Genomic DNA, 13379 nt, shown 5'->3' with positions numbered 1-13379 from the left:
GCCATGCCCTTCCTTGTCCGTGGAAATGCCTACCCCGATCCTCTAACTTTTTTGTTGTCCCTAATCTAATGTCTCTCCCATCTTTCTATTCATTTTGCGACCACAACAAACAACATCTTGTTACTTTACGTCTAAGTTTTATTTCCTTACCTGCAAAGATCATTTGATTCCAGTACCTCTAACTCAAAGTCCTGTTAGGTTTTATTCCTTCGATGTGTATCTCTGTCATTGTTGTGCTGTAAGTTTTCCTCAGAGCCTCTTCCCTCCTAGGTGCCATCAGAAGAAAGAGACCAACGTGGCCTCTTAGTTCTGCCTTGTTTTGGAACACTCAACTCCAATATGATGTGCTCTCTCCATTCCTACTGTTCTAAATCAGCCTCATCCTTGTATTTAAAAATGCAGAGAAAGCATTTAATTATGTAATTATTTTTACTTGTTTTTTTCCATTTGTTTTGAGCATTTTTTGTTATAGTACCTGAAAAAGTTGTTTTCATTCTGCTGCAAATGCATTTGTGACAGCTGTCATGATTTTGCTTACATTGGGTTTTGTGACAATAGAAGAATACTATAACCTGTACTTTTTAAATTGTTTTTTTCCCACAGAACTTTTGGGCATACGGAGTCAGGCCCCTGTGGGGTTTTTGACTTTGATGGAGGCTTTACGATACTGTAAGGTAAGTTGGAAGTAATGTGTCTTCCTTATTAGTTGAACATGTACACTTGTAAATAGCTTAATATTTTCACTCAAGATCAAATGAAAACAAAAAACACTTTGAATTTTGGCTTACGATTTGAAATGTTTTAATACGATGTTTGTCTGTTGTGATCCCATCAACCGAATTGAATTTCTACCCATCCGGAATAATTCTTCTTTATGCATTCATCAGAGTTTAATCAGGTAGCACGGCTACAATTACTGCTGAAAGTTTGGCTTTGTGAAAATGCTTTGTGCTAAAGTTCGATACGTCCATGCAAATTGATGTTTTAGTTTTCTCTGCTGTGATGCTTGCCTAAACCGAAGAATATGTAAATCAAAGCTTATGGTGCATCAGGATTCATTTATTTATTTTATTTAGGAGTTTTGTTTAGCACCTCAAAACACCTAGCTCCCTTCAGAGCACTCAAGGAAAAAGCATAGAAAATGAATAGGAAATAAAGTGGGCGAGAGGTAAGCTGGTTATGGGAACTGGTCCTATCTCTGACATTCTTCTTTGACCCCCGCTTAGTGATGTAGACTTCTACTTGAAAGCTGTGTTGAATAACTCTGGTTTCAAGAGTTTTCTGAATTTGATGTAAAACGTCAGGAAGCAGTGGCTTTAAGAAGGTCCAGATTTTTTGAAGGATTGCTGGTGGATAAAATGGGTGGAAGCCGGTCTTGGGTTTATGGTTGTAATGTAACAGGAAACCAGACTTAGAAGATAGCTTGGGCGTTCGCCCTAGTAAGCTTTTTCTTCTTGTTGGACTGATATTTAAAACGTTATGTATTTCGTTGGAAACCAATGAAGATCCTTCTGTGCTGGCTTGCTATGATTACATCTTTGTAGGTAGAGGCACGTTGCAGCTGTCTGGTTTTGTAATCTTTGTAACATGCTCGTAAAGTTTTTGGGGAAAGCCAGTATGGATAATTTTACAGTAGTCCAAACACATCAACACCAGGTCTTGTGTGAGCTCTGTTCGACTGGTCCGTCTGGAGGGATGTATACAATTTCAAAAGGAGTGGAATGTACACAGTCTTGTAATCTGAATGGATTTATAGTTGAAGATGACTTCTCAGTCAAAAATGAAAGATTTGGGGCATGCTCCATACCCAAGAGGAAATCTTCACTCCATCCTCAATTTAAATAAAATATCACTCTGGGTGTGATTGAGGTACTCTGTAAACTTACCCAGTTTCTCTGGATTTTTCCCTAAGATTGATGGGATTCTGGGTGTCATCCTCATAATTTTGAAAGTAACCATGGTACTGATAATTTATTTGTGCTATGGAAAATGTAGGTTTTGAAGAGCTGGATGGGCGAGGGAATGCATACTCCAAAGAGACCCCCCTCAAACCACTTTGCTGAAGGATGTTCATAATCTAACTACTACTTGCTATCTTCGAGTCATTTGTTAAGAGAGGCACATTGGCTCTTTTTTTTTTTTTATTCTTTTCTTTCTAAATAGGTCCCGCATTTCAGAACACAGACTGCTCGGGCTGTCTGGTTAGCTCCTGTTTTACTATTTAATGATCTTTCATCCTGATTCTTTTCAGTTATTTCTCCAAGTTGTGGTCACTAGGCAGGGGTTGGCCAATTGATTGTCCTCTCTGAAACGTATCAGAACTTGCAAGTGAGAACTCCTTGATCTCACAGAACATCATTGCTTTGAAGTTGTTTCCTTTATTCCTGAAATTGATCTACTCCATTTTGTAGAGCAAGGGCAAGCTGTACTGGAAAGTGGTGTACAAAAAGACATTAATGGATAATATTGTCATAGAGCAGTCATCAAAAAGATTCGAAAATGGGTGCACAAAAAGTAAATATGTATACAGCTGTGGCAATGTAAAGTATAGAGCTTTTTGTGACTAATTTTAAACAACTGGATTTGGCATAGTTTATTTGTACATAGGGTCAATTACATAAATAACCTATACCTTTACAACAGCAAGGTAAAAAAAGTATCAATTAAAATTAATGATATTGCAGCTATGCATAGTAAGGGAGATAAGGTTATCAAGGAGTAAGGAAACACTTTTCTTTCCCAGTTGATCTAACATGGAAAGACCTATCCCAATGATTATTTATAACAATAGCATTAAGACCTATTTATTGAATAGTGTAGTTGTTTCTGATTTGAAACATTGCCTCCTAGTCCAAGGGTCTACAGTTATCTAGTCAAAATCACCCCACCTGCTCCTGCATCATTGCAGAATAGCTAGTCCGTATGAAATGCATGTCTTTTCTAGTTTTAGGACCAACTGATAGAAGTTATGTACATTCCCACTGATTTGCATGCACTTAATTATGTCAAACACTACAGTCTGGCAGCAGAGTTTGTTCAAACACGAGTTATGAGTTTTATAAGATCCCATGCACTTTTTTAAACAAAATGTGGCATTTAGCCAGCTAAGAAAATTTTACATGGTGTGTACACTGCTCCCTTTTATATAAAACATAAAATTCAAAGATAATACACTATATATGGGCATCAAGACTTTTCTCTTTGTCCTCTTATATTTTTTTCATTGACATGTCAGTTCTATGGCTACTTAGATGTGGCTTTTCTTTGTTGCTGATCCTAAATTTGTTATTTCAAATGTTAAGACTGGGCAGACGTTATTTTGACTGCAGTCTATTAAGTTGTGAATTATTCTGCAAACATATATATGAAATTAAAGATGTGGTCTAAAATTTGATTTTTTAACTGGTTCGTCCCACATTAGTCTTTTCTCAGTGGTTTAGCTATTTGTGTTTCAACACTTTCAGTCTTCGACTGCACCACAAAATTCGCAAGTCTCAATTTGAGCCCAGTAAATTAAAAAACTATTTTCCTTTTATTTTAATTTCTTTTGTAGGTTGGCTCATACTTGAAGTGCCCAGAAGTCCCCATTTGGGTGTTAGGTAGTGAAACTCACCTCACAGTTTTTTTTACAAAGGTAAGATCATTTTCATTTATATGATGTTTTTGAAGGATGCACAATATGTTCATTTTTATTTAAGATATGTGAAAGGTTTCAGTAATAAAAAGCCTAAAACTGTAAATTTAAATAATTAAGGCTTGTTTCGTATGGGACATGGTTGGCTGGAACTTACTCTGCTCACTCCCTCACTAGCTAACATTTTCCTTTACCCCTTTTGGCTTTTGAGATAGATTCCTCACAGCTGATGCCTTATTAACCGCTTTCTCTAATATCTATGACAACTCCTGTCTTATCACCTTCCTGGCTTCAACCACCTACTCTTGTACGAAGAGGCTAGCCCTTTTTGCTCGTTTGCCAATGTATTTCTGTGCGAGTTGTCTTTCACAATGATTGACCCATAACTCTTTTCAGCATTAAGCTGACCCTGGATTTAGTGGGTTTAAAACTACAAAGATCTTTGTTTAAAAGCAGTTGACTTGTTGAAGCACTAATCTGTCTTTGTATTTTTCAGACCCTAAAAGGGGTATCTGTTTAAGACCATAGAGGTTTCCAATCCCCTGTTTTTTCCTCACATTTTAATAGGAGTTTTGGGAGATTTAAGCTATCCTTAAGTGTTTTTGTTCCAAAGGTTACTCACTTGCTCTGATGATTTGGTCCCCTTGTGTGCTTTACATGACAAACTTTTTCGTGGCTCGGCCCTTGCATGGGCTGTAAGAGCCGAGCTGACCATAGGTACTGCTTTGGCTCAGGAGCGCTCAGCGATAATGTTTTGGCGTGCCCCTCTCCAGTCATTCACAAGTCAAGAGCATCACTGAACAATGATACCTTTGAGGATCGTGTTAATGCAAAAGTGTGGAGTGAAGATGGTTCCGTAGATTTTTCAGGGAGAACGGCTTGAGTGTGACCGTTAAATACGCAGACGTTTGATGTGAAATAGCTGTGTATGTGCTTAACAGTGACTTTCTTTTGTGTTTTGTCTGACTTCATCTCGTTAACTTTCTTATGGTTTGTTTACTCTTAAGTGGCATACTTGCATCTTTACCAGACAGTTGCTGTATTTCTATTACTGAACAATTCTATTATTCTTTAGAGGCGTCATTCGTTAAGTGAAAATGGATTTTCTTCATCAGTTGTGCATATCTTAGATTAAAGCCTTGAAGAGTGCTAGTTCTCTTTTTTTTCTTATAGGTAACCATTGTATATGTAACCGTCCTTTAGCGTTTACTATAATTCAAAAAGAAACCTACCTGATCAGGTGAAAGGATCCAAAAAAAGTCACCCATGGTGCTACCCTTGTGATCCTAGTTTAAATGAATGATCGATTGAATATGTCTATGGATAAAGTGCACTCCACCCACCCACCATAATGGAAGCAAGGCCTGGCATCGCGTTACGTCCTTCACAAGGACACGGACTCATTTACTCAGGAGTCTCTTGAACTTCACGTTTTGAAGTTGTGGGAAATGATCAGCTGCACATCCCTCCTTTGTCCAGCGCCAGAGTTCGGGGCATGTTCTCGTGTAGGCATGGCTACCTTTGACCCTTTCTGTAATGCGGCAGTTTCACTTTCAGGTGAGGGCACGTGAAGGAACCCATTACAGCTCTCGGTGCACAATAGGCAAACAAGGAAAGCAGCACTTAAACTTCTCCTGATAATGTGGCACTGTGCTCTCGGTGGGATCAGTTACTGGGAGACAAGACATGATACGGGGCCACATGCCTGATGATGTCTTTTGTTAGTCTGTTTTCTCTCCTAGAGCGAAACAGAAGAGGTCGTGTGTAAATTATTAGTTAAATAACAGACATAACCCTTTCCCTTTTTGTTGTACTTGTTACAGAGTTTAAGATTAAGGTGCAATTAGATTTAATTCATGATCTGAAATCATGTTTATATTTGCGACAGAAATGTTATTTTATATTTAGAGACGTTTGCGGCTTAATTTCATGTGCTTCGTCATGAGATATTTTGATTCCATCCAAATACTGACATAGATCAAATATCAAAGATCCCAAACCCACACTTGTGTTATTCTTGAAATGGTTTACAAAAGAGGTCGATTTAAATGCTTGTAGTAGTGCAGAACGACTTATTTTTCCAAATATTGCTGACCGAGCCGTCTGACTTGCATAATCCAGCCTGCTTTTATGAACATACACAGAAGGGGATGGATTTTCCTTTTATCGAACAAAAAGAAGTAAAGGTTCAAATATATTTATAAAAGGAACTACCATCTAATTGTGCGTGTTTTCTTTCAATGGCAGGCTGAAACTCAGTCAAATGGTACTTACTACCTTGGTTTGAATTCTTTTTTTCAATTTTATAGAACAGGCATACTGATGTTCTTCACTTACTGATAAATATGGTACTAAACATAAATTAATCAATAAATCCAGTAGTCCATCAAATATCCTACAAGCGTTTATTGTGAATTGGATGGCTCATGTCCTGGTTCTGTTTCCACCGTCTGGATGACTACTGACTGAGGTATACAAAAAGGTCTTAAAAGGTCAATTAAGTACCTTACTGATGAATTTCTTTCCTCTGCCCTTCCTATAATGAGATAGAACTGTAGATTGTGCATCTGTAGATATAGTGGAGGATTCCAGCTTCAACCTGTTAAACATTGTGATTGTTTCATTGCATAACATGACATCTGATGTTCCTCAAACAGTCTGCATTTCCCTTTGCTCTTTGTTCCTGAATATTTGATGTATAAGCCTAGGAAACAAACTTTGAAGCAGAATCCATTCGTAAGAGGGCACCATTATTTTTAATTGTTCCGAAGAGCCCTCCGTTATTTTCAAATCTAAAAGTTCAAGTTACAAAATGAACTTTGTTTGATCACTTATTCTGTTATTATCTTTTGAAAACATGGAACAAGCTTCTTTCCTGGCACTTTGGCAACCATATTCTGGTCAGTTTTCAAGATTTTGTGCTCCACAGGTTGCTGTCTTATGTATTTCACAATCTTTAGGCAATATGTTTACTGTTTCTACAAATAAGTCCACGGAGCATGCTGTGGACACGGCTGGATTTTGAGCTAGGGTGCTGACCTTGTTTTCCTCCTTACTGACTCACATGGTCATAGTTGCCCAACGTGACTAATTGTGCAAGTTGGTTTATCCTTTTTGACTTGATTGACTGGCATTTCAACTTATGTCTACCGGCACAGATACGAGCATGTAAACCTAGGCTACACTAAGTGATAAAGAAGAGGTTAGAACTCATCTAATTATATTGGGAATGAGATACAGCTATTGTAGTTGTACACAAGCATCAAAAGATATGCATGCATTTTGGATGCAAAATACTGTTTGCATACGAAGTAGAGATTACGTGGCAAACGGATTGTCAAATCAGCATTATGGAATTAATTTTAATGGTGGTTGGGCATGCTTGAATGTTGGGTATGTGCTTTTGGCTCTGCCGCAATGACTAGCCGAAACATATAATAAACGTGGCTGGATGCACTGTGTGCCATTTGGTAGGTTGCTGCACTAGTCAGGCGCCTTGCCCGGAGGGTGGCAATCTGATATACGTTTATGAGCTCATGTGAGAGCTGCGTGTATTCTCTCCTTTATGGAACAATGAACATTTTTGTAGAAGAATAGAAAATCCATGGCATTCTATTTTCTGGTAGCACAAGGAAAATTACATCTGCAAAGGACTGGAGTAACAAAACATACATGGTAGGAATCTTGTTGGAGAAAAGGTGAATGTGCACATGCCCATTTCCGTTGTATGCATTAGTGTGAATTCACAAAGTAGATTTCTTATTCTGAAAAACATGCCTGAATATGGCCTCAAGAAGCCACTAGCTCGTTGCTTTGCTGAAATCCAGATTTCCCAGAATAAGGAAACATCACTTACGCAGATCATTGGATTGACTTGGCTTGGAAAATAGTGATAGAATAACGCTGAGGTAATGTTGCAAATATTTGCATAGGAAACATACGTTTTTCATAATGCCAAATCCAGGGAATTGAATACAAATTTAGGAATACATTAATTTTACAAGTATCATGGGGGGGGGAAGGGGCCTGTATTGCTCTTGCCACGAGGTACATGAATTGACCTTAAAATTCACAAAACCAAATTGATACATTTGTGATTTACAAACTGATAATGTATAGCCAGCTATAAAACATTTGAAAAAGACCAAATGTATTTCGAGGCATTAAATGAAAATCTTTACTTTTTTTTAACCGACATTTAAGATGTCATAACGGTATAACAAAGAGATTGCTCCTCAAGTTTCTGTATTGTTTGCAGACTTGTCACATCATCTATTTACCGAGACACAGAACTCCTTGTGTTCCATCTGGTAGTTGAATTCCATTCCTTATTAAGCGTCCACGAGATAAGAGCAGATATCTGCGAGAGTTCTTGAATATTGCACTGCTTCTGTCCAGTCAACCAGCTGCAGGATAATGCTGCTTTCTGCTGAGGTACTTATAGGAGCAGGTAGTGTTACAGCTTGTAAAAGGTTTAATCTGATCTATTTATACACGTTCTGATAACCACCCAATGGCGGGACCTGGGAGAAGTAGTTCATGTTTCTGAGCAATAATGCCATTTTGTGGCTGCAGGAAATGATTCCGATCTTAACATTTGATGTATGAGTTGCACAGACGTTTAATAGTTCGGATTTACTGAAGCAGAGAGCTAGTGACCAATGGAGTAAACTGAATAGAATACAATATCCTTTTATGGCTGTGGCAGTCGTAACTTCTGAAAGCATGTCATTGTGTTGAATTTCTCAATGAGCATTAATGAGTCCTGTGAACATTAGGTGGCCTGGTTGAAGAGTAAGCATCTCTGTTCATGTTGCTAAGACTCAATAAATGTAACTACAACATTGGTACCTTTCTTTGAGGTTCGTGAGACCTTGTCTCCATCTGTCTTTCCCTATGCCTCCACATCGAGGGCTCCATTGCTATCACATCTTACGCGCAGTGCGACAAATGACTTGGGCTGTTGGGATCCTGCAGAGTCGACTGAACTTTCTGGCAGTGGTGTTTGGAGGGCCCCTAATGCAAACAAGGAAAATCTCCTCCCAATCCCCCATTGAGTATTAAAAGGCATCCATACTCCATGGGGTATTCGTTTCAGTGGACACCAGTGCAACTGCACTTGCTGCACTAGTAATATATCTATTCCTTTATTAAGTGAGGTAATACGTTGGTATCTCCTATTTCTGGCCACATAGGACTAACAGCGGACGCAGTGTCAACAGGAAGAAGCCAACAAGCAAGAAAGATCCTCCTTTTGTCTCAGTCCCCAGTAGTAATGAATGTGTTGTGAGTTCATAATTTAGAAAATTGATTACTAGACCTTGAACTAATCCTAAAATAGTTGAAAACAATTACTATTTTAAAGCATTGGCTGGTGGATGGTTTTTTCGGAGATGTAGAGTGAATTCGACCTGAAGGTATCCAGTATCGGAGCACTTTACATGAGCACCAGTTGCATTACAGACCGACGCTTTCATTTTTGTTAGGCACAATCAGATTAAGTGATTTGTCCAGGGTCACAGGATGGTGAGCGTTGTTGCGGAGACTCAAACCCGGTTCCCCAAATTGAAGGTATATCGCCCTAGCCATTAGGCTACATAGCTGTTTGGGCAGTGACTCGGAATAGAATAGGAAAGGTTCTCTTCCATTCAGTCCTGATCTGTTTGCCCAGGACTAATTCCCAATTACTGATGGGAGAACACTCTTGAGCGCTTTGCCAGCCATCATACATGGCCCTTTTATTTATTTTTTCTGGTGTGTATTTGATTTTGGTTAACTGCTTCTGGAAAATAGAGAACAATCTGGTCATAATGTGTTTTACCGTGACTACATAAGAACCTATAAGGCCCTACAGTGTACATATATATTTGCCTTGGACTGAGGGAGTAAAGTATTTATTGTTTGATTATTTAAAATCTTATAATATTTAAAACAACAATAATTCATATTATAGCAGTACATTTAGTGATAAAAAATATAACTTTAGGATAAAAATACACACGGAGTAAAGTTTTGTGGCTTCACCACTGGATATTTCATATGAAGTATCTGGATTGGATGCAGGATGTGTTTACTTCTCAGAACTTAGTTACTGCCTCTGCTTCAGGCATAAATGAATCATCTCGCATTAAGTCGGATTGTTTGACTAGCAGCCAAAGCCGCTGTTTGGTTTCCCAGACTACATGTGCTGTCATTGAAGGTATGTAGCCCAATCACATTGAGAACAGCAACCTGATATCTGCATGTCTATAAACTAAGGGACAGATCGAATCGTCAATATCGCGTCTGAGCACAAATGTGCAGTGTGGTCTTTATCTGCATGTTTGCCTGTTTTCCTTTTAAGCCTAAATTAAAGACATTTAGCACACAATTGCCTTAATTCACGTTGTCTTCTTTGGCAGACATGTTACCGTTAATAAGAGGGATGTCCCTCATCAGTTTCTAACGACCTAATGTGAAACCGTTCAATTAGTGCCGTTGTTTCATTAACACCTACAGGTCCTTGTTTTCAATATCCTTCCAAAATGATCAGTGTGAAACCTTCGCTGGTGTTTATTGCTCGGACTATACACTTGCTCCACAGCTTGTGAGTCGTTATCTGCCCAGCTCACATCCTATTAGGAAAATATTAGCTTTGCCATGTTTAAATATGAGAGAAAGTATTAAGAAATATATATTATAATATAATGGCTCACGCTGCAAGCATGCAGCTTATTCACCATGATCCACTTCATCCAAAATGTTACTTTACTCACAACCTTTTTCAGTAGAGTAGTGTTTCACTCCTTCGCTGATCTGATTATACAAGGCAGAAGAATCGCATCGAAGGCCTCGACTTGTGAGGCCTGCCGTATCCATTTGGGCGGTTGGAGTGCGTGGCTTTTGTTAAAGGGGATGCTGATCATTTGCTGTGGAATGATACCTAAATCGCAGATTCATCCTGTATAAACAATGCCTCATCTTTGTTACACAAATACCAGAACACCCAGTGTGTTCTGTCCATTGATAACCCAGACCATCCTCGAAACTGGTACAAGCACATTTCGTCTTTTACATTTTTCAGCACGCCCTCTTAATTAATAATCCTATCATCTGAACCGCTTAATTCAAGAGTATTTGCATTGTGGAAAAATCCCAAATCTGCACAAAATGTCAACCGTGTGTAGTCGGCGCCGCCTCTGTTTTTAATTTGCAGTCTAAACATTTGGAATGCTTTCATTGGCGCTCTCTAGGTGCATGATATTTTGCCTCCGAGGGTAAACAGACTCTTAAAATAACTGCTTTCCTTGAAGAAAACAGTGATTGAATATGAGAAAGTTGGTATAGTTTTGTCGGAAGTGTCACGAGCACATCATGATTTTCTTTCCTTTTGGGACAAGAATGTCGGGAAAGACACGAAAAAGAAGTGCTCTTACTCACTAGATAGTGAGGTTTATTGGTTCTTTGTTATACCTTTGCTCTCATTTCCTTGTAGGGAAGTTGCGGTTCGTGTATGTCATAAAACTCACAAGGCTGAAGATTTTAGATTCTGGCAGAAATTATGGAATTTGAGTTTGGGCAGATAGAGTGCATTTTTGTTTGATGTTTGTCTCAGTTTTGGATTGCATTGCCTGTTATTGCTAGCCTGCTCTGGTCATGTTCGTTGAAGAAACACATAACTTTTCATGCGCTGGCACATGGGGTGCTGTGCTATATTTGCACTTTTTCCATATGGCTCATCTCTGCCCATTCAGAGCACAAGACTCAATTCACCGGTATATAATTAATTAAAATTAGTCTAGACCTCCTTTGCCAGATCTTCACACACTTGTTGATTTTGTCCTATCATGTTTGCCCCTAAACTTCGGACCCCCTGTGGGGTTCCTCAGGGTTCTTCGTTGTCTCCCCTTTTGTTCAATCTGTACCTTGTCCCTCTGATCCAGTCCCTGGAAATGTTCAAGGCAGTCACATTCAATTATGCAGACGACCTTCAACTTATTTTTACAATATACGATTCTCCCACATCCATCAGGGAGTTCCAGGATACCATGCTGCACATTCGTCATTGGATGGACTCTAATCACCTAAAATTGAACCCCGCTAAGACCGAATTAGTTCTTAACGGCAAAAGCCAAATATTCTGGGGTCCACATTATTGGCCTCCCGAACTCGGTCCTCCGCCCACCCCATCAACCTCGGTAAAGAGCCTGGGAGTAGTCATTGATAGGGATCTGTCACTGAAAACCCAAGTAGGCACGGTGGTATCCTCCTGCTTTTACCAGCTTCTCAGGATTAAGAAAATCAGTCGGATGCTAACCCAGTCGGCCCTGATCCAGGTGGTGATAGCCTTCGTACTGTCACACCTGGATTAGGCCAATTCCATCTACCTGGGCCTCCCTCTTTTTCTCAGTAAACACCTCCAACTGGTGCAGAACCAAGCAGCCAGATTGATCCACCAGCAACCTCGTTGGCAATCAGCCAGGCTCCTGGTAAAATAACTCCATTGGCTCCCTATCTCTCAACGAGTAGAATTTAAAACCGCATGTATCGTCTTTAAATATCTCCATGCTCGCAGTCCCCAATTCATTAACATTCTTCTGCCCCTAATGGAGAGATCGATTGACTCGTGCGACCCCGTTGTATGCTTCTGAAAGGTTGGGATGTCTCTGGAAAATGAAAGGGTTTGAAAAATGGGATATGATTGGTATTAGCTGCGTGGGCGATCTTTGGGTCGGGGGCAAAATCAAGACCTTTGCAGCGTTAAAGGCAGAATATGAATTGAGTGACAGGGAATTCTTCCGATATGCACAGATTCACCATGCCTTGAGTTCGGCTCTCCCTGCGGGTACCGTCATCCCCGAGTCCTCCCCCCTTGAAGATAGGGTCCTTGACGGCCACGTCCCCGACAGTACCATTTCCCTGATATATAAGAAGTTGATCAACACCCGGGTGAATCTGCTGGTGCGTCTTAGGGAGGTTTGGACCGGTGATGGTTTGGAGCTGGACGACGAGGCTTGGCAAGCTGCATTGTCCTCGCCTAAAGAAGTTGCGATTCCTGCCAGTCTCCGTCTTCTTCAGCTCAAAATCTTACATCGTGTATACATCACTGGTCCGCACTTGATGCGTATGGGTTATTCCTCAGACGGGTTATGTAAGCGTGGTTGTGGGATGCTTGGAACTTTCCTCCATATACTTTGGGAGTGTCCGGAGGTGGTGACGATCTGGAATAATGTGCATGCCGTGATGGGTAGGGTTACATGAGTGGTGTTACTGCCCGAGGCCAGACGATGCCTGTTGAATGTGTGGGAGCCGAATGACTATAGTGTGGCCCAGACGCAGTGGGCGACCCTTGGGAATATGATTGCCAAAAGGGATGTTGCGCAGTTGTGGGGTTCCCTGCGGCCGCCCACGGTCTCGGTATGGAAGGAGAATATGGACTGGTGTATGTTCAGAGAGAAGACTGTGTATGTGGCGCGGGGCAAACCTAGAAAATGGAATAGCATCTGGAGCCAATGGAACGCATACCGTGGAAATATATGTTCGCCTCCATCTGTGGAAATCCCCGAAGTCCCCCTGTCCCCCTGAGCCGACATTCCATATATTGTGTGCTTTATGTTGTTCTCAATTCTTTTTCCCGCTGGCCCCTCCCTCCCCACATTGTGTGCCATTGATCTACTGTGTAACATTGTGCCTAGGTGTCCTCCCCGGTGAACACATGTCCATGTAAATTTTTTCCTTTTTTGCCTTGTATGTTGTTTTTTCATTT

The 13379-nt window shown here is 40.2% G+C and overlaps 1 protein-coding gene across 10 annotated transcripts in view; it reads left to right on the top strand.

Moving 5' to 3' along the window:
- Nucleotides 1-13379, top strand: part of MINDY3 (MINDY lysine 48 deubiquitinase 3) — a 213025-nt gene that overhangs the window by 120240 nt on the left and 79406 nt on the right. For all 10 annotated transcript variants that reach the window (XM_078663611.1, XM_078663608.1, XM_078663607.1 and 7 more), the window contains 2 exons: nt 604-674; nt 3554-3634. In XM_078663611.1, the coding sequence (XP_078519737.1) occupies nt 604-674; nt 3554-3634 (152 nt within the window). The remainder of the gene's footprint in view (nt 1-603; nt 675-3553; nt 3635-13379) is intronic.

This window comes from Lissotriton helveticus, chromosome 10 (genome assembly GCF_964261635.1).
Source record: "Lissotriton helveticus chromosome 10, aLisHel1.1, whole genome shotgun sequence".
NCBI classification, from domain to species: domain Eukaryota; kingdom Metazoa; phylum Chordata; class Amphibia; order Caudata; family Salamandridae; genus Lissotriton; species Lissotriton helveticus.
This window is presented reverse-complemented; position numbering and strand designations above follow the sequence as displayed.